This window comes from Mustela putorius, unplaced genomic scaffold (assembly GCF_011764305.1).
Source record: "Mustela putorius furo isolate JIRA1106 unplaced genomic scaffold, ASM1176430v1.1 tig00000487_pilon_pilon_pilon, whole genome shotgun sequence".
Taxonomy (NCBI): domain Eukaryota; kingdom Metazoa; phylum Chordata; class Mammalia; order Carnivora; family Mustelidae; genus Mustela; species Mustela putorius.
The window spans coordinates 1400520-1422312 of NW_025421399.1; the positions used below are offsets into that span (position 1 = coordinate 1400520).

Below are 21793 nucleotides of genomic sequence, written 5' to 3' on the forward strand. Positions count from 1 at the left end.
CGCCCATCCCCACCCCAGTTCACAGTGGAGGACTAAGGAGATTCAGAGCCAGATCCCCCGGGTACAAGAAACACCTTCTGAAGATTTTGCTCTCCTTCCTCCCTCCCTCTTGCCAACTTCCAAGGCCTGAAGCTACCCACACTCCTGCAAACACACCCAAACCCACTCCTCTTCCACACTTCCCGTTTTTTTCCCACATCAGAGCTCACCTGTGAGACATCTGGGCTCTGTCCAAAGTCTGAGAACCATAAAGCAGGGAGATGCCATTTACCCCTAAACTTCACACACACAAGTGATTATGAAACAGGCACCTAGCTCTTCTCCCTTAATTTTCACTCCTGGCCTCTACCTTTTCCATCAACCAAGAGCAAACATGTTAGCACACTCCCACCTGCAGCACACGAAAATGGGCTCTGTCCAACATCCCTTGCCCAGGTATGGGGGTGTTGGAGGAGTGGTCCCTGAGGATCAGCAAAGGGTTAATGCAGAGGGCAAAAGGACAGAAGTTTGGCCTGAGCTCTGACTGGGGAGCCAAAGAGAGGCTGTAGGCTGGCACAGGTCTAGAATGATCATTTTTCGTTTTTGTCTCACATGATTTTTCTAGGGGCAGTAGAACAGAAACCCCTTAGAGAAGTCTCTACTGACTGCAGACACATTCTTGCTAACTGGGTTCTCCTTAAAGGAGGCCCCGCCAAGTTGGGAAGCAGTTAAAAATGAAAGTATTAAAGGAACTGAACAGGGAGTAGGAAGAGCTGGTGCAGGAAGAGCTGCGCCCTGTGCGAATGCCGGCGGGCCACTGGTAAAGTGCTCCCTGACACGCCGCGCAAGCACTGCCGCTCCAGCGGAGGAGCCGGGGAGGCCACCGGAACGCGGATGCGGATGCGGATGCGGTGTGGTATTGCTTTGCTCGTTGCTCAGGCTGATGGTCAAATGGAGCCGGGGGTAGCAGCACTAGAAGTAACCAGGCAGCTTCAGAAAATTCCATGAGACCAGGAGATACAGAGGCACTCGCCCTCTCAGCCAGCTGACCCCACAGCCCAAGGTAATGTCGAAGAAGCCCGCCCCCACAACATGTTCACAGTTCTGAAATTTCACAAGCACTACTTTGGAGCACTGGAGGTTAGGCCTCAAGAAATGAGGATGGGCTGGGGCAGAAGGAGCAGGCCTGCTCTGCCCAACCAAAAAACTTGCTTAGAAAAAGACAAATCAAATCATGGCTTCGCAAAAGAGGAGGATGGCAGCTGCTGCCTGACTTGGAGCTCCAAGGAGGTGATGGAGGGAGGGAGGAAGGGAAGGGTGCTTCGGTCACAGAGGGCCCCCGAGCACCCATACCTAGAAGCGAACAGCAGCACCCCCTCAAAGGGGAACCAATACCCCTGATTACTCTGTTCCCCAAAAGTGCCATTCTGATGGAGAGACGCCTCCCTCAGGGGAGCACTCTCACTGCAGCGACTGAGCTCAGAACCGGGCGTCCAGCGGGTGGGTAGCAGGGGTGTGAGCATCCATCCTCTCGGAAGGCCTGAGCTTCAGCCAGGCCACCAAGCACACATATGTAATTCAGCGGATGGGACCTGGGTTCTTCCCTTGCCCCTTCACCTTAAGTGGGATAGGGAGAAAAAGAAACCTAAACCACAGTGACCCCTAAAAGGAGTCTCTGCTTCAGTGGCTCCTGGAACTGGCAGGGTCCAGCTGATTCAGCTCCGACTGGTCCAGAAGTTCAAAGTCATCCCCCTCAGCATCAGTGTCCAGGTCTGAACTGGGGGCCCGGAGGAAGCCTCTTGTTGTTCTCCGAGGAGGCAGGCCAGAAGGGCCTGGCTGGGAGGCCCCTGACAGGGCCAGATGGATCATGCCCTGGGAGACCAGGCTGGCGAGGTTGCTGGTGAGGTGGGACCCTGCAGGCAGGGCACTGAGCAGGAGCTCCGGCAGCACAGCCTCCTCCTGGCTGGCAGTGGGGTTCTGGAGCTCCTCGGCCCCTGGTGGGGAACGGTACATCAAGCTAGGCATCCCAATGCTGGTATCATCCTCATCATCCAGGCCAGCGGGATCCACATTAATGGAAGGGAAGTCTGGAAGGTCTCTGGCAAAGGATTCTTCTGGATCACTGTGACCATCTAGGTCTGGGAGAAGAGGATTGTCTGAGACATGGCAACAGTCTGGCACTCCTGTGCCCTAGCCCCCACAAAGTCAGCACCATGCAACCAGATTTTTTTACCTGGAATTTCTCAGGGTAAAGCAAAACCTGGAGCACTGTTGGGTGTTTCCCCTCCACTTATATACTGCTGTGATCTCTGCTGGCCAAAGAATTCCCTCCCCTTCCTCCCTTATACTCTACCGGAGCCTAGAACCGAGACTACTGAGGATTTTAAGGAGAGCAGCAGCGCAATCCCAGCTGCAGCCATACCCCCCCACCCCCACCAAAGCTGCTCTGCCACCTGTTCCACACCTCTGAAAATAGGAGAGGTGGGGGCAGTATCCGCTCTGCCCAGGGAAGCTGAGCAGTGACAGTCAGAGCCATTATGAATTCACATCCATGGTCCCCCTCACCTTCAGAGCCTTCTGTTAGAGGTGTCTGGCCCCGTGAAAGATTGAACGTGCCATTGTCTGTACAAGAGACCTCAGCATCTGAGTGCTCAGAGTCTGTGATGGCCAATTCCCTGGCAACAGTAGAATCATCCAGCTTAGGAGAGAAAAGATCAACAAGCCTGAAGAACGGATGCCATTAGGAACAGGTGCAGTTCCCCAGTTATAGCTCTACTAATTAGTAGGCCTTAAAGGCTAGCCTACGGCCAGCACTGCAATCAGACACGACTGGGGACTTCAGTCAGTATCATGATCCTTCTAGGCTGCTCCCCCAAGAAAAATACCCTTACTTATCGATATCGAGGAGGAAGGAAAGCAGTCGGTAAAGCCAACCAGCCACTTACTCTAAAGTTAGTAGCTGATGCAGAGATTACTTTTCTTGGGGGCCGGGAAGATACACTGCCCAACAAAAGGTGAGCTGGGCTGTTTAAAAGACGATCACACTAGTCCCAGAAGTCTTGCCATGATGGCAGGGGTTAAAAGGAGACACGGAAGAGGGTGTGCTGGTCACCAGGCTCAAACTGAGATCCACACACACAAAGTCCCAGTATAACACGAGCTGCTTTCCTCACTGTTCATGGGGCAAGGGGAGGGTGGAGCCCTGGAGCACCGTAAGTTTGAAAGCTTAGTTACAGCCTAAATGTGAGGCGCCATATGGTTAAAGGGAGCTAAAAGAAAACTAGCCAGTGGTGTACTTCCCACATCTAAGATACCTGAGGACAGAAGGCCGCGAGCTCCTCTTCACTGTCACTGTGGCTGTCCAAGGCACGCTCTGGGTGCAAAGCTCTGCGGCGCACTGTGTGCAAAGAGCAGAAGGCCTCGGCACCTTCCCTTGAAGGAAAAACCCCACCCACCAGACTTCAAAGGCATAAGATCAGAACACAAGAGAATGAACCCTCTAAATACAGCCCAAACCAAAATTACAATGCCTGAAAAAAAACAACCAAAACAACAATGCCTGGTGGGGGGGGCGGCTGCTGACCCTCAGCAGGAAGATAAGCTGATAATAAGCACAGAAAGGCTCTCTCCCAGCGCCTCTCCTCCTCCACCAGCCCCTCTCCGTTTTTGTTCTGGTCAGAGGATCAGCAGCTTGCAGGCTACGCTAGGGGCAAACAGGATGTCAAGCAGAAAGGAGATGCCACTGCAGAGAAGGCAAGGGAGATGCCCCACCCTGGTTCAATCAGGCTTCTGAGGACTGATAGTATTCGGCTGGCCATGCTGGGGAGCTGGGCCCACATGACCACAGGCAGAGTGCTGGGCCTTCATGAAACAGCCCATCTGACCAGCCCACAGAAGGGGGTGGAATGTTCGCATGGCTGTCATTCCTATGTTGGAGGGTATGGGGCTAGTACCCTTCTGGCTTCTCAGGCAGTATCAAACTCTCAACCTTTGGAAAGCAGCTTTCAGTGGTGAAAAGAGGCATGGCTTAGTTAGGATGTACTATTTACTGACTATAAAGTTCAATTTCTTTTCTCAAGGTTGTCAGGGTTAAATAAGATACACATGAATAAAATAAAAATATACAATAAAATAAATAAAAATATGCAGAGCTGCCACCACAGTGCTTGGGTATATGGAAAGTGCTTCATAGAAAGCAGCAAACTCTAGGGATAGAGATCTTCAATGTCTGACTTTTATTCAACTTGAGAGTGTCCAGAATTGCAAATGCAAAAACTCGTAAGCCTGCACAGATTTCCCTCGAATAAGATATCATTTTTACCTACCACCCTCCTGCACACCACATCCCCCCACTCCCACTTTTGAGGACCTACCCATTATGTCAGGCCTATGAGCTTTTTCTTCTCTTCCCCAAACTGCCCAAGTGGAAGGAAGCTTCCCCTTAACACTTACACTGTCTCTCTCTCTGCTTGGACATCATGTAGCCACGGACACTAAAGTCTAGCCGCTGCAGAGCTGGCTTCAGCCGTACGTAGGCTCGATCCCACAGTCGGTGGTACACGGCTAGGGGCCACATCAGGACAGTGACAACTGAAAGGAGGAGTAGGAAATAGTCACAAAGGAGAAGCTGGACTGTCCCTCTTCTACTGTGTCCTCTGACCAGAGAGTTGGTGGGGCATAGTTCTGCTTCATTCTCCTGGTAACCTTTACTCGTCTCCCATGCCACATGAGGGGGTTCTGGAGGGCAGAGACTTCTGTGGCCACCGATGTGGCCGCGCACAGCAGAGTGTGCTGCTGATATATCAGGGACAGAACCAGGTGTGGCCACTTGCATCTGGGTGTCACTGAGCCATAAATAAGGCTAGACCAGCAACGACTCAGGAACGACTCAACAAATCACGGCAGCTGCTGGCCACAGCCGTAACTGCTCAGTTTCCCGGCCCCACACAAAGTTCATGCCAAGAGGAAGTAATGGAATTTAAAACCTTGCACTCCAGAAGAAAAAGAAGTGCTCTAGGATAAGCAGAATTCTAGTAGAGTAACCCCTAAAACTTATGTTCTGCTGTTATACAATATACTGACTCTAAAACTTTCCTCCGAAATAGGGACAGACAGTCCTGTATGACTGGTAATACAATATATGTTAATGGACTGTCATCAATTTCTAAAGCTCACTTGGTAAGAAAAGGACTTGATGTTGGGGAGCCTGTTATAGGCAAAAGAAAGATATTTTCATGACACTAAACAGATTACAGAAATATAAAAAGGTTATTTCCTGGTGAACCAAAATATAAAAGTACTCTCCCTAGACCTAGAGTTAGCTCTGGCTAGAAAAGCTAGGAGAGGGAGAAGCGTGGGGGAAGTACATGCCATACTTACGTATCAAGTAGGACAGCAGGAGCCCAGGGATGTAGCGGCCCAAGACGGCCAAAAATGTCAGTATCCCACAGCTCAGCAAGCAGAACTAGAGGAGTCAGGAAACAGTATTAAGTTTCTGTTACATGGCAGGAGACTGGGGTGCAGACAAGGGATAAGGTGGAAATGTGGCTGAAATGATTCTTTATGACCTATGAGTGGGCAGGTCAGAATGAGAGCTGTGTCTAGCCACCGGTGCACCCCGTGGTGAATCTGTTTGAGATGAAAAGGAGCATGTCCATTCTATTCACATTCCTTCTCCCTTGCTAACTCAACAGGGCTGCACCCTTTCCACTGGAAAATTGGTTTGCATAGGCTTAGCCAAAAATTCTCTCTGAAAGCAAGTGTTGGTGGTGGGTTTTTTAAATAATAAAAAAAAAAAAAGTAAAAAAAAATTTTAAAAACCCAACAACCTACCATATGTTTAATATGACACAGATTACACATAAGCAAGCTCTCTTTCCCATCTTAGGGCAGGAAGATGGCTCAATCTAACAGGCAAGCACCCAAAGGAGTCATCAATCAAGCTCTTCCCTTAGTTCTAGTGGCTGGTCAGAAGACCCTTCCCATAACTTCCCTTTTGTCTCCACAATCATCACTGTCTTTCCTTTCTTGAATGAGGCTATGTAGTCAAAGGATTGTTTCAGTTAGCATGAACTGAACTAAGAAGCCAGAAATGAAAATGAAAAGGGAAGAGTCTTACCTTGCCTGGGTTTTGCTTTTTGAAAAGCACAAGATTCCTTATGAAAATGGTCCCACTAACCCAGACTTCAGCTACGTGGTGGCAGAGCTCGGGCACGCTGAGCAACCGAGGGTGCACAAAGCCCCAGCTATAGAAGAGAGAAGGGGGAGCTGTGAAAGGAGGGTGTTGAGCGACTCCCCCCATCTTGCTGTGTAGGCAGCCAATGCTTCCAGGTTTCAACTGGAGCTGGGGAGTGGCTGGTTGTAGGTGCTTTGGAGGTGAAGCAGGACTTTTTTCTTGTCTCACCAGGTTGAAACTTGAATTTAGGGACTAGGAGGGCACACTGGTTCTGACAACTTGATGAGCAAGCCGCCCAATCCACGTGTATAAACCTGCCACCAGCTCCAAGGCACTCCATGCTGAGAAACATCTTCCCTGCCCTCAGACCATTGCAATTCACTGTGATTGCAATTCAGGGATAAAAGTAGAGCACAGTCTGATGCTGCTGCTGCTGAAGGGGAGGCAACGGTGTGTCCCTCAGAGAGAAAATAAATTCGGCAAAAGCAAAATAAACCATAGCAGAGGAAATTCCTTGGATCCAACATATGGGATGAATGAACTGAGAAATAAAGCAGGAGCTGTAAGACACAAGAGGAATCTTTGGCTTGCTGATGCCAGGAACCAATGTGTTTTCTGACCGGGGACCTTTTAAAAAGCCAGAGGTCACAGAAAACACTAAATGACCTGGTATAAAATCCAGGAGACAAATGAAGTAAGCTTCTTTTACGTTTTTACAGTAGGGCTAAAAAATGCAACTCACTCCCTGGCATACCAGGTCATGGAACTATAATGCTTCTTTTTCAGAAACTTTTCTTGTTGATAGCAGAGGACACTAGCCATCTCAACATACTGCTGCCTAAACTTTAGGACTCGTTAAGACGATTATTTGGAACTGACTAGGTTCTCAGTCATACTCTGTATCCATAACATGGGGTTAACAACATGTAACCAGAATATTACAACAAGAGAATCAATCAGAGCAACAAAAAGGGATTTAATTAGTGTTCCATACCTCTCATTGTCTAATGCGTCGGGTCTTGGCACTACAATATTAAAACAAACACCAGCATTAGTTGGTAGGGAAAACTAAACATAAAAATGTTAGGCTGTTGGTCTGACAGCTCGAGTTTTAATAGGTTTGGGGGAAAAGAAAATAGTAATAGCCAATAAAAAGGAGACACAATGTTATATTGACAGAGTTAGGGAAGTGCAGACGGGGAGGATGGCTGATGCCTGCTCATTTCTCGGGGGGGCGGGGCGGTAAGGGGATCCAGATGGAGCATCAGGGCCCCTTCTACTTACTATAATCAAGAGCCAAGGTGCACATGAAAAAATGACCCATCCCGCCCCTCAAGTGTGTCTTGGTTGCTCATACACATCAACGTGCACCAGGTTACCGAGGCAAATTACAACCACTCCAACCCCGGAAATCTGCCTTTTCTCTTTGAAAAAGTTCCATTAACTACAATGAATGACGTCAAGTCTTTTGATATTCACCAGCCATAAGACCTGTGAATGAACTACATGATTGACCTAAGTCTCTGCAAAATAGTATGGGAATGTATTTAAAAACTGTATACTCTGGTGTAAATATCCTGCCAACACTTCAAAATTAATGTCAAAAACATACGTCAATTTTCCTTGCTCTCAACCCCCACCCCCCCTGCCTGACACTATGGATCTGGTACCTGAACGCCATTCCCCCCACCCTCCTAGCACTGAACTCCCACAGCTGGCTTTTATTCCTTACCCTCCTTAACCCCCTATTCATCAGTCTTCACGGGTCTTCCTTCTTCCCAGCTAAGTCACCCATGGTTTATTTCCAGGAACACCTCTCTGACTGCTTCTCACACAGATACAGCCAGAGTTTCCTACCAGGTCTCCCTCCTTCCCCTTTTTATCCTTCCCTGGGATCCTATAAAATGCTACTGAATTAATCTGTAATCTATAGCTCTAATAAAAAAATGTTCAATGACCACAGACTATATATGGGATAAAGTCTAAACTTCTAGATCTAACTTGAAAGGCTTATAAAATCTAATCCCGAAGCATTTTCAGTTTTATCTCTTCTAGCACTCCTTTTTTAATGACCTCTTCCTCCTGGTAAAAGTGACTAATTCCCTGCTCTCAGGAGATGCTTTGCAGCTTCTGGTTTCTCAGATTAATCAAACTACTCGCCCCTCCAGAAACACACTTTTCACTTCACCTGTTCAAAACTCTTGCTTCATCAAAGGCCTGAGCCAGGGCCAAAATACATGACAAACACACCAACCACACGCTGCACAGTAATATCTCCGGTACCATTCTGTTGTCTATGTGTGTATCATCTTTGAGAAAAGGAACCGTATCTTAGAAAATACTTTATATAAGTCACAATGCTTAGCTTAGTGCTTTGCAAATAAACAATTAATAAGAAATCCCTGGGAGGCAAACTGACACTGCCTCAGTAAAGATGCAATATCCAGGGGCACCTGGGTGGCTCAGTGGGTTAAGCTGCTGCCTTCGGCTCAGGTCATGATCTCAGGGTCCTGGGATCGAGTCCCGCATCGGGCTCTCTGCTCGGCGGGGAGCCTGCTTCCCTCTCTCTCTCTCTCTCTCTCTGCCAGCCTCTCTGCCTACCTGTGATCTCTCTCTGTCAAATGAATAAATAAAATCTTTAAAAAAAAAAAAAAAAAAAGAATATCTCAGGTGGTGGATACAGATTTCCTGAGCCTGGTAACAATGGGAAGGGTGGAACAAAGCTCTAAGGAACTACAGATGGGGCCCCAGTTCTTCAAGTGTCTCCTAAAGCAACAATTCAGACATGAAAGGATATCCCAGTTCTAGATACACCCTCATAAACCCCAAAAACTAAAGGTAAAAATTAAAGGAAAGACCATTTCCAGTTCAGATTCTTCTAAATGCTACCAAACTCACCTTTTATTTCAGGCCAGATTTTGTTCTTCCACTGATCTATACACACGACGATCATGGAGCTGAATGCAAGCAGAAACACAAGACGAAGGGATGTCAGCGCAAAGAACCTACAGAGAGGGGAAAACAAATTATTATCCAATTAGCTAACTTCAGAAGGGACCATCTGTGTAGTTCAGGCGCCAGTAAACAGACTTAAGTCCTAGTTATATACCTTAGGAAAATCAGTTAAACTTTCTGAATATCAGCTATTTCACCTATGGGACAGAGATAATTTGCTTCTGTAAAGGCAGAGGGCTAAATCAAATGACCTCTTAAAGCCCCTTTCGACTTTCAAGTCTGCAATTCTATTAATTTCAGGGAGAAATTCATTCCTGATAACTCATTATGATGAAAGCAAACACCTTTCTACCAAATTAGACCTTAGTGGAGGGCAACAAACTGATAGAGATGTGTTAAAAAGCACAAAATTCAGATATCCTTTTACAGATGAAGGAACTCAGATCCAAAAAGTACAATGATTTGGTCAAGGTCAACAGAAAGCACTGAAGCTACATCTTAAAATCTTAAAAGGCAACTCTTCAGAATTAACGCAAGTATTTCTTAAACAATTCCAAAAAACTGAAGAGGGAATACCTCTTGATTGATTTTTGTGAGGCCAGCATTACTCTGATACCAAAGCCAGACAAAGACACTAGAAGAAAACTACAGCCCTGCATTCCTTATAAACATAGAGGCAAAAATCCTTAATAAAACACTACAAACTCGGGGCGCCTGGGTGGCTCAGTGGGTTAAGCCTCTGCCTTCCCTTCTGCTCAAGTCATGATCTCAGGGTCCTGGGATTGAGCCCCACATCGGGCTCTCTGCTCAGCGGAGAGCATGCTTCCCTCTCTCTCTGCCTGTCTCTCTGCCTACTTGTGATCTCTCTCTCTGTCAAACAAATAAATAAAATCTTAAAAAAACAAACAAACAAACAAACAAACAAACAAAAAAACTTCCAAACTGAATTTAGCAGCATAGTCAAAGGATTAATTTCAGGAATACAAGGGTAGTTTAATATATAAAAACCAGTAAATGTAATACATCACAGTAACAGAATGAAAGAAAAGATTGTTCTTTTTTTTTTTTTTTTAAAGATTTTATTTATCTATTTGAGAGAGAGAATAAGAGAGAGCACGAGAGAGGAGGTCAGAGAAAGAAGCAGACTCCCTGTGGAGCTGGGAGCCTGACGAGGAACTCGATCCCACAACTCCCAGATCATGACTTGAGCCGAGTCACCCAAGTGCCCGAAAAGTTAGTTTTTATTTGAAGGAATCAAGCACAAATAGATATTTACAAAAAATCTGGGAAATTTGAATACATACCGAAGGTATTAGGGAGCCACTGCTTATTTTTTAGGTGTGATAATGTTATGGAAAATATGTTGATAGAGTCCCTATTTTTAAAAGATACATAAAAGATACATACATAATATTCATGAAAAAATGATGAGATAGCTGGGATTTATGTCAAAATAATATTGTCTGGCAAAGGAAAGAATATGAAAGAAGATGAAACAAGGAGCACCTGAATGGCTCAGTCGGTTTAGCATCTGACTTTGCCTCAGGTCACGATTTCAGGGTCTTGGGATCAAGCCCACATCAGGCTCCCTGCTCAGCAGGAGCCTGGGAGCCTGCTTCTCCCTCTGCCTCTGCCTTTCCCCCTGCTCCTGCTCTCTCTCACTGTCAAATAAATCAACAGAATCTAAAAAAAAAAAAAAAAAGTAAAACCAGATTGACGATGAGTTGATAAATTCTAATATTTTAAATCTTCCACAAAAAGTGAAAAAAAGGGTAGTTTTTTTTTCCCCTTAAAGATCTGATTTATTTGTCAGGAGAGAAAGCTCTCAAGAAGGGGGAGCAGCAGGCAGAGGGAGAAGCAGGCTCCCAGCTGAGCAAGGACTACCCACCCCCCAACATAGGACTGGACCCCAGGACCCTGGGATCATGATCTGAGCTGAAGGCAGAAGTTTAAACAACTGCGCCACTGAGGCGTCCCTTAAAAAACTAGTTCTATGAGTCCTTCCACTACAGCAGCCTACGGCTCTAAAGCAGTGCCTCTCAGTATCTGTAGGCCAGTGCAGGGCCACAAGCTGACTCTGCCCGTCTGCGAGGAAGTCAGTATTAAATTTAGAGTAAACACCGAGAAATTTTTATAGCAATCTGACCAAGTAATTTTGAATCTAAGAACACATTTGGGTTTGTATATTCTGTCCCTTTTTTTTTTTTAAATATATTTTTTTAAAGATTTTATTTATTTAACAGACAGAGATCACAGGTAGGCAGAGAGGCAGGCAGAGAGAGAGGAGGAAGCAGGCTCCCTGCGGAGCAGAGAGCCCGATGTGGGGCTCGATCCCAGGACCCTGGGATCACGACCTGAGCCGAAGGCAGAAGCTTTAACCCACTGAGCCACCCAGGCGCCCCTATTCTGTCCCTTTTTAAACTTTATTTTTCTAGTAAGTCATTTACATTGTATTTTACAAAAGTACTAATTTGCAACATATCCGGGAAAACACCACCACTAGCCTTCCCCACAGACCGTTAAGCAGGGCAGTAAGGATGGCTTGTAAGTCAGACTTGCTTGAATCTGATTCTCTGAACATCCACTCTTAGTTATGTGTCCTTGAATGAATTAGCTTAACCTCTTCAGTTTCTTCATCTATTTATAGTGGTAACAATAACAAAACTTGCAGGACTGTTTGTAGTTTTAGATACAACATACTTAATTGCCTATAAAAATATCATACTTCATCTTGCTAGAAAGACAAGAAAATACAAGCCTACCACACAGTTCTATTCAACTTTACAATGTAGAACTGTTACCAGCTATTATCACAGGAACTGATCAAACAAGGGTAAGGATGACCAAGGTTTGGTTACAAATGACCTGTCTCTTCTCAACTCAACACACGACCAAATGGCTTGGTATAACACAATACCAGAACAATACCAATACCAGAGTATGATCCTTATAAAGGAAAAAAAAAAAGGCTTGGTCTATGTGTATATATCAATACATTTACATATGCAGGGACTGGCAGAGGAACTTCAATTTTTGCTCCTAGATATTTTTGAACTTGTTTTCAATAAACATGAATCCATGTTATGTAATTTTTAAAAACTACGCGAAGAATGAAGGATGAAGGAAATAAGAACTTAAAAATCTAGTCACCAAATGATAACCCTATTCCGATTTTTCCACCCCACCACTTAAAGGACACTGTAATTATACATGAGATTAAAGAATGAAAGCAGCTTAGCAAAAATAAGCCTCTAGAGCTGCCTCAGGTCATTAATCTTTTCTCCAAGGCCAGTTCATCATCCCAACAAATAAGCAAATTTAACAAGGCCAAGGATAAGGGCCCTAGAGCTTCCTGCTCCCTAGCACTGCTGCTTCTCTGTCCCAGCTGCAGGAGGATAAGGCAGGACCACTGCTCCCTCCAGAGTTCTTGAAAGGGCTCCCTGGGGAGGCAATCCAGACTGTCTGCAATTTCCACTTCCCAGATCATGATTACTAACACCCATATAAACTAGAGTAGGGAAGGGATATTAAGCTCTCCTAAGAAAGGCTGATTTTCCAAAAATGATGGCAGGAAAAATACTGCTTCTCCAAAACCTGAACTACTTTATATTTTGGTAGCCTGTTATAGTCCCTGTCTATGCTTCAATTCAATCCAGCAAATACTTACTGAGTGCCCATTTTATGTGGAGGCCAGAGATACGCAGCCCAGTTACAGAAAACAGTGAGACATGGACCTTACTCTCAAGTGTATTTATGCATCTATCTGTGTTTGCAATATTAACATGTCAGGGTAAGGATAACAAAGAGGAGGACATCAAGCTGGAATTTAAAAGATAAATGGTAAGAATGGGGTGCCTGGCTGGTTCAGTCAATGGAGCATGTGACTCTTGATCTTGGGTTGTGGGTTTGAGCCCCACGCTGGGTGTAGAGATAACTGGGAGAAAAAAAAAAAGAGAAATGGTAAGAAAACAAGACAAAAGGGTGTGGGGAAGGAGAGGACACTCAGATAGGGAGAAGAGCTAGCTGGCATGACGTATTTAAAGAACGACCAGCAGTTTTGATAGAACTGAAACAAGGAGGAGATGAGATGGGGAGAGAGGCAGGAGTCAGGTTATGAAGGGCCTTTGATCATAAGCATATTAGATTTTACCCTGCAGATAAAGGCGATAAAGTTTCTTACAAAGGCTGTAGTTTTTGGATCGTGAAGGCTAAAAGTGTGAACATCTTCTTGAACAAGATTAATCCTGGTCCATAAATTAATTTTAGGAAGAGATTTATCTTTTTTCTTGAATAAGCACATGTAGGAACCTCAGAAGTTTTTCTGTGTGGTGTAAAATAACATTTCTTGGGAAATCAGTTTCTTCCACATAGCTAAAAACTTTTTTTTTTTTTTTTAAGATTTTATTTATTTATTTGGCAGACAGAGATCACAAGTAGGCAGAGAGGCAGGAAGAGAGAGACAGAGAAGCAGGCTCCCTGCTGAGCAGAGAGCCGGATGCTGGCTCAATCCCAGGACCCTGGAATTATGACCTGAGCCGAAGGCAGAGGCTTTAACCCACTGAGCCACCCAGGCGCCTCCATATAGGTAAAAACTTAATTAATGTAAAGATCACCTCAATACACTGCAGTTGACCCCTCCAAGGTAACCAGACAATAGCGTCAGTGTTCTCTTAGAGGTCTGACCAACAAACATAAAATATGGATAAGGGTGTGCTTCTTTTCTTCCAGGCCTCAATGTTAAAACCCTAAATAAAAAGGGAGTATCAATCTCAGATGAGTGCTTTTTTTAAAAAAAAAAAAAAAAAAAAAAAGCTCAGAAAGAGTAAGACATGGACCGTGTGAAAAGAAGTCACATCGATGCTTAGCATTTTACAGATATAACCTGGAAGCCTACCTGTAAGAAAACTCTGCAACTATGTGCAAAGATAGGACATAATTGGGGGTACCTGGGTGGCTCAGTTGGTTAAATATCTCCCTAACGGCGCAGATCATCATCCCAGAGTCCTGGGAAGGAGCCCCACATTGGGCTCCCTGCTCAGTGGGGAGCCTGCTTCTCCCTCCCCCCACAACTCCCACGCTCATGCTCACTCTCTCTCTCTCTCTCTCACAAATACATACACATAAATAAATAAAATAAAATCTAAAAAAAAAAATACAAGTCATAACTGAAGATAAAGTATTTTTGAGATTGGTACAGGCAAGGGATGGATGAAAAATCAGGACTCTCCTGGACTTGTTCAAGTGCTGCAATGTCTATTCATCTGGCCAAAAATCCACAGGCAGATTTAACAGCACAGGAGTTTGATAAGACAATACACAAAACATTTTTCAACAACTAAAATCAACATGAAAACTTCCCAACTTAACAAAAACAAGTGCAAATGCAGTCAATTCTGAATCTTCACCTGTGAGTGGTTCAATCTGGGGATTGCCCATAGCCCATTACTCATTTTACCCACTGTGGGCTCACAATCTATTCTTTCTTAATGATGTATTTTTTCTTATTCATAAAGGCAACCATGTTTATTGGAGAAAGTTTAGAAAATGAAAGTGATAGGGCGCCTGGGTGGCTCGGTGGGTTAAGCCTCTGCCTTAGGCTCAGGTCATGGTATCAGGGTCTGGGATCGAGCCCCGCATCAGGCTCTCTGCTCAGCCGGGAACCTGCTTCCTCCTCTCTCTCTCTGCCTGCCTCTCTGACTACTTGTAATCTCTATCAAATAAATAGATAAAATCTTAAAAAAAAAAAAAAAGAAAATGTAAGTGATAATTACAGATGAAATTAAAAATTGAATTAGTATATCATCTATAAAACAGTCTTACCTGCCCCCTCCCCAAAAATTCTTGAACCCGAATCTAGTCAAGTCTCTCGATCCAGCTATCAATGCAGAGGAAATATAGAGCGTAGGGGTATCGCACACGGATGCAACAAGAGAAATCCAGTCTGTGGAATACTTTATAGGACAAACTGGTTTCTTCAACCAACAAATGGTAGAGGAATGAAGATTGAAAAGGAACCAACAGAGTAAAAGAGATGTAAAAAACAGAATGATCAGTCACAATATATGGACTTCATTTGGATCCTACCCAAACAATTTTTTAAAAACTTTTTATTTGACAGAGAGAGATCACAAGTAGGCAGAAAGGCAGGCAGAGGGAGAGAGAGAGGGAGAGAGGAGGAAGCAGGCTCCCTGCTGAGCAGAGAGCCCGATTCGGGACTCAATCCCAGGACCCTGAGATCATGACCTGAGCTGAAGGCAGAGGCTTAACCCACTGAGCCACCCAGGCGCCCTCAAACTATTTTATTTTGGGGGCGGGGGGGGGTAGAGGGGCAGAGAGAGAGAGAGCGATTCCCAGCCAGGCTCCACACCCCCCAGCACAGAGCCCAACACAGGGCTTGAACCCATGACCCTGAGATCATAATGTGAACCAAAATCAAGAGTTGGACGCCTGACTGAGCTACCCAGGTGCCCCCAAACAAACTATTTAAAAAAAACAAATAATATTTTAAAATTTTTTTAAAGTAAGCTCTACACCCAATGTGGGGCTTGAACTCACCAACCTGAGATCAAGAGTCATATGCTCTGTCGACTAAGCCAGCCAACTGCCCCAAAACACAAATAATATTTATGAAAAAACTGGATATTTGAACACTAGCTAGAATCATTAATTTTTTACCTGTGATAATGGCACTGGTATTTTCTTTTTCTGAAGTCTTTATTTTTCAGAGACTCACATTCTAAAATACTTACAGATTACATTGTAAGACACCTGGCATTTGCCTCAAAACAATAAAAGAATAAGTAAAAAAAAAGAACTGAGGTACAGAAGACACAAAATTGGCCATGAACTGAAGAATTTTAAAGCTGGGTACATGGTGGTACATATTATTATTCTGTCTACTTATGTACTTATGTGTATATGTTTTAAACTTTGCATAAGAAAATGTTTTTTTTTTTTTTTTTTTTTAAATGGCCTTTTGAGGGCGCCTGCATGGCTCAGTCATTAAGCATCTGCCTTCAGTTCAGGTCATGATCCCAGGGTTCTGGGATCGAGTCTCACGTCTGGCTCCCTGCTCAGCAAGAAGTCTGCTTCTCCCTGTCCCACTCCCCCTGCTTAGATTCCCTCTCTTGCTGTCTCTCTCTCATAAATAAATAATCATTTTTTTTTTTAATGGCCTTTTGAGGCGCCAGGGTGGCTCAGATGGTTGAGCGTCCAACTCTTGGTTTCGGCTCAGATCATGATCTCAGGATGGTGAGATCAAGCCCCATGTCGGGTTCCACACTCATTGTGGAGTCTGCTTGAGATTCTCTCTCTTCCTCTCCCCGCTGTTCTCTCTCAAAAAACCTTAGATCATGACCTGAGCCGAAGGCAGAGGCTTAACCCACTGAGCCACCCAGGCGCCCCTCAAATAAGTAATCTTAAAAAAATAATTTTTCTAAAGATTTTTATTTGACAGAGAAATGACACAGTAGGAGAGGGAACACAAACAAGGGGAGTAGGAGAGGGAGGAGCAGGTTTCCTACCGAGCAGGGAGCCTGGTATGGGGCTCAACCCCAGGACCCTCGGATCACGACCCAAGCCAAAGGCAGAGACTTTAACTCACTGAACCACCCAGGCACCCCTCAAAACGTTTTTAAATAAATAAAAAATAAACGAATAAGCAGAAATTAGTAACTCATTGCCATTTACTTTAAAAATCTTTTACTACTACTGAGAGTGAAATATTATATATCCATCAATTCATTATTTTCTTTTTTTTTCCCCTGTTTTTTTCCCTGTCCTTTTGTTAACCTTCCATCCCCTTTATTAGGGGTTAAAATCCAATTATCAGTCTAAATAAAATATTCCTTGAAAAAACTGGTTTCCTGCAAAGTCACCAGAAAGTCCAAAACTAAACAATTTTTTTGAGGTTAACTATACCATGGATCCTCATTATTAGTACAGGTAAATTAGAGTTTGCTATAATCATAAAGTTTATGCTACAATCATAAAAAGAAAAGGTCATATGTTTATCTTCAATCAAAGAAGATACTATTTCTGGGTTCCTTTGTTATTACAGAGTAAGCTTGTCTCACTGGCACTTCAGAACAAAGCCTCCCATCCTATAGGGACAAAAAGCCCATTATTGTACAGCACTTGTGGCCGTCTGGTTAATGAGCCAGTCACTGGTAAATGAGAATGAAAAAAATTAACCCAACCCACATAATGTAGTGATCATTGTTGCTTACACAAAACCAGAAATGAAACCAGCTAGCTGCTAAACACCTACTTTATGTTAAAGATTGTCCATTAACATAAAGCACCCAACCTTGCAATTAGGATAGATAAAAGCTGATGGCGAAAGGGAGACAAAAAAAAGTAAGCCAAGGCATTCTTGGGAGTCTCCCTGGCTACGAAAACCAACAAGGACCTTCCAGAGACTAGCATTAGAAACATGTGCTCAAAAGACTTGCACCTGCGGGGCACCTGGGTGGCTCAGTGGGTTAAGCCGCTGCCTTCAGCTCAGGTCATGATCTCAGGGTCCTGGGATCGAGTCCCACATCGGGCTCTCTGCTCAGCGGGGAGTCTGCTTCCCTCTCTCTCTCTCTCTGCCTGCCTCTCCATCTACTTGTGATCTCTCTCTATCAAATAAATAAATAAAATCTTAAAAAAAAAAAAAAGACTTGCACCTGCAATTTGATTATAAATTTTTCTCATAGAAGAAAAATGTCTTTACTTAAACAGACCCTGCCTTCCATCTCTTGTTCCTCACTATTGTTTTTCACTCATATTCTAACCATTTAAATCAGAATTGCTGTACTCTTAATCACTTCTCGCTCATTTTTTTAAAAAAATTATTTATTTATTTGACGGACAGAGATCACAAGTAGGCAGAGAGACGGGCAGAGAGAGAGAGATGGGGAAGCAGGCTCCCTGCTGAGCAGAGAGTCCGACATGGGGCTTGATCCCAGGACCCGGAGATGGAGATCATGACCCAAGCTGAAGACAGAGGCTTAACCCACTGAGCTACTCAGGCACCCCTCTCGGTCATTTTTTTATTTGGGGGGCGTTGTGGGGGAGGGAACACCTGTATTTTTTTAATTATGGAAACAACAGATTCCGTAATATCCCCTAGGGTATAGGAAGGTTAATTCAGACAAGTGACAGTTAAAGCAGATCTCAACAGGGAATCAGCTTGTGACTGCTCTAAAGCAGTATCCCTAATAGAGACTGTCTGGAATCCTAGAATGTTAAGAAGTGTAAAGGAACTCCAGAGTCATCTAGCCCTCCTTGAATCATGTGTTACTCTTAAGAGAAGAGGAAGGGCTTAGAATGCACACACATTTCCAGGGCTCCTTGCTGCTCCCCTGATCTGCTAGGTCAGAGTTAAACCAGCAGGTTACTCTAACCTGTTCTTTTCTGATCTTGTGAGGATACACTCTTGAGGATACACTCAGATATTCTTCCCCCAAATCACTCATTTACAGGTGTCATGGAGGCTAATGAAAACACAAGCTACTGGAAAGGAAGGGCTAACATTTCCGTTAATATCCTAGAGATAATAACATATCAGTGACCAGAAGCAATATAGATTGGAAGATTTCTGACCTAATAGCTATAATTGCTCTGGAATCTGAAGGGAAAAAGAAAACAGGACAAAACATGAATGAAAGCCCTGAAATACTATATAGCAAGGCTATACATCTCTTTCTTTTGTGGTGTTGTTGTTGCTGGTTTTAATTAAGATGTAAGAGGGCACATTCACAGGCACAGAAAAACCATGAGTGAGAATGCATATCAATGAAAGTTAAGAGCTACCTACCTGAACTCTGATTTTTTTATACTCCCATTATATCTTCTAATACCTCAAAATGTATAAAACATCTCAGTTAATGATGTATCATTATTCAGAACAAAAAAGGAAAAAACACCGATGATCCTCTTACATTTTCTAAACATTTATAAAGTCTGAGAACTAAACAGTTACTAACTGAAATGTCAATACACATATAAAATATGTTACTAGAATGTTAAGTCTAGTCTTCAATTTGAACCTCAAACTGCCTCCCAAGGAGGCTCATCTCCTAAAACAATCCTGTGAATTGCCATACCAAGCTACCTTAGCTGTCACTCTGTAACCTTCATGGGTATGAGTCCGCTCTAAGTGCCAGAGTCTCCAGTCACACCTTCCTTCTGCTGTAGCTCCTCACCTACATTGTGGAGGGATGGGAATGTAACAAGTAACCACGTTCTGGATACACAGTAGGCAAGCTACCAGGAAATGCCAGAGATAAAGACCAATCACAAGGCGTTAAGAGAGGAAGATGTAAGAAAACAGGAGCTGAGTGAAATTCTAAACTTAGCCTATTAGTAAACTTGAGCATACACTGCTGAGGGCCAAAATTAAAGCTAACTCCAACAGTGGGAGCAGCCATGTTCAGATCTCAACTCCACAACCTACTTCTAAAGTTTCTCATCCAAGAGGCATATGGAAAGTCCCCTGAGAAATAACAACAGAGGTGCTACTGATTCATTTGGATTAACACACCCTTGGTTTCATTATTCATTTAAATCCTGATGGAGTTTTTATGTATCAGCCAATCACACTTGGATCCAAACTGGTTTAATGAGGACCAACTTTTTTTCCCCAGGAGGACAATCTCAGTGGTAAAAAATGAAGTTCTGACTGGATGGTGTGGGGTTTAGGGCTGTGACGGGGGAGGTGGGGAAAGGAGGAGAAGATCATTTCGGAAAATGCTCTTGACCGATGGTGCTACAGTTAAAGGTTTCTGACAGAGTAGAACAGGAAAGGAAGTAAGTACCTGGGGATCAAAGAAGCACTACCAAAAATAAATGAAGAATGCTGTAGGAAAACTTTATCACCAAGTTTGCTGAAGTCTCTGGAAGCAACTAATGTCAGAGACTGCTGCAACACCTTTAATCTGAGTCTCCTTCAAACTGTGAGGAGTAATAGCTGAACATTGTATCTTTCTGTCAAAGAATTTGAAATTGTGCTCCAGTTCACTAAAAATCTTTCAGACAAAAAATAATAAATGTGCTGGTTTTAAAACCAAGAATTTTAAGAGAAAAAAGTATTTTCAGCAAAAACATATTGTCTGGGATGCCTGGGTGTCTCAGTCGTTAAGCGTCTGCGTTCTGCTCAGGTCTTGATCTCAGGGTCCTGGGATCGAGCCCCACATTGGGCTCCCTGCTCACTGGGAAGCCTGCTTCTCCCTCTCCCACTCCCTCTGCTTGTGTTCCTGCTCTTGCTGTCTCTCTCTCTCTCTGTCAAATAAATAAATAAAATCTTAAAAACAAAACAAGACATATTTTCTTTGGAAATGTTCCATTTCAGACTTATCCAGAATAGGTTTTTCATTCAGCTGTAGACCTCCTCCCCAATACTGCAGTTCCCTTGGAATTTGGTGGATAATCCTTTCTTAGTTATGAATAATTCCGAAGTATGCTCAGCAGATTGTATGAAGACCTATGTCCACCTTAGGTCACGACAACCGAGAAGCAGCAGTTCCATTTCACATAGCATGATACACAGACTCTTAGAGCATATATACAGTCTCACTTCTCCAGCTGAGGAAAACTCACACACGCTTTTAGGCATCCTCAACTTCCCTGCCTATATACCATGCCTAAAGATGGATCTCTAATTCTTTGGGAGGAGTTGCAATCATAAGTGGCTTTGAAACGGGCGAAACCTCACTATCACTATTTCATAACTGTTCTTCAAAAGCTTGTAATTTTCTTTCAACTTGCAGCTTTGGAGGCTCTCACTGACGCTCAGACTTCACAAACTTCCTTGAGCAGGAGAAAGAACACCTAACGTGCTAATTCTAATTCAGATCACTCAAGCTTGTCCTATCACACCTACGGATACCTTTGCAACATCTCAAGTCTCACGCATCTACCCCCAGTAACAACTACTAAAATCAGAGCTCGGGGGGTGGTCTTCAAACCACATTTGAGCAAACAAGAGACGGGAAGTGATAGCCTTAAGTGACACAGCTTTCCCTAGCCAAAATGAGGCGCCCTCGCTCACTGCGAGCGGCTCAAGAGGTTACCAGAAGCTCCTGCCATATGTACGGGGTGAGGCTGCGGGACAAGTAAAGCAGGGACGATAACTGGAAGGCCCTAGGGAGAACTGCGGTGCAAAGCCTGCAGGCGGGATGGAGTGGAAGGCGACGAGGCAAAATTAGACAGCTACTGTAAAGAGCCAATGCAGCGAAGAAAACAGGGGAGGCGAGAGGTAGAGCCCTAGAAAAACCTGACGAATTCGCGCCTGGAAGGGTTTCCGAGGGCCCAGTTCTCTCACCAGAAAGCCGCGTTCAGCCCCAGGCACCACAGGGCGCTCCTGGCTGGCCGCTCCCACACCAGGGCTGCCTGCACCCGGCTCAGCAAAGGCTCGTAAGGCCCCAGCACCTCCACCAGGGCCCGCTGCGCCGCCTCAACCTGCTGGTCTCGCTCCCAGGAGCCTGACAGAGCGCGGCGGCCCCTGAAAGTCGGCCCCGAGGCTGGGCCTGGGGCCGCGGCCACCCCCTCTGCCTCCGCCATCTCCCCCCCGGCAGCCACAACATCCGGGGCCGCGGCCCGACGGTCACAATAAACACCAACTGCGCAGATGCGCGATTCGGCGGGGGAGGCCGCGTTCTCCACAGTGCGCCTGCGCGCGGGCTCTAGCTCCCGTCCACC

At 44.6% G+C, this 21793-nt stretch overlaps 1 protein-coding gene across 1 annotated transcript; it reads right to left on the bottom strand.

Annotated features, from left to right (window-relative positions):
* Positions 1-195: 195 nt before the first annotated feature.
* Positions 196-21775, bottom strand: RETREG3 (reticulophagy regulator family member 3). The gene is made up of 9 exons (XM_004772671.3): positions 21417-21775; positions 9053-9159; positions 7149-7179; positions 6098-6224; positions 5359-5443; positions 4432-4569; positions 3294-3376; positions 2545-2677; positions 196-2117 (listed from the first exon to the last, which is right to left on the bottom strand). The coding sequence occupies exons 1-9, from the start codon at positions 21653-21655 to the stop codon at positions 1660-1662; spliced, it is 1401 nt and encodes a 466-aa protein (XP_004772728.1). The 5' UTR covers positions 21656-21775; the 3' UTR covers positions 196-1659.
* Between the last annotated feature and the right edge of the window lie 18 nt (positions 21776-21793).

Excerpts from the sequence above, each read along its gene's own strand:
- RETREG3 (XM_004772671.3), bottom strand. The coding sequence starts at position 21,655 with ATGGCGGAGGCAGAGGGGGTGGCCGCGGCCCCAGGCCCAGCCTCGGGG. Across the intron at positions 5,444-6,097 it reads AAAAGCAAAACCCAGGCAAG|TTCTGCTTGCTGAGCTGTGG; the intron begins GTAAGACTCTTC and ends TGACTCCTCTAG. Across the intron at positions 4,570-5,358 it reads CCTGCTGTCCTACTTGATAC|TTGTCACTGTCCTGATGTGG; the intron begins GTAAGTATGGCA and ends TCCTCCTTTCAG.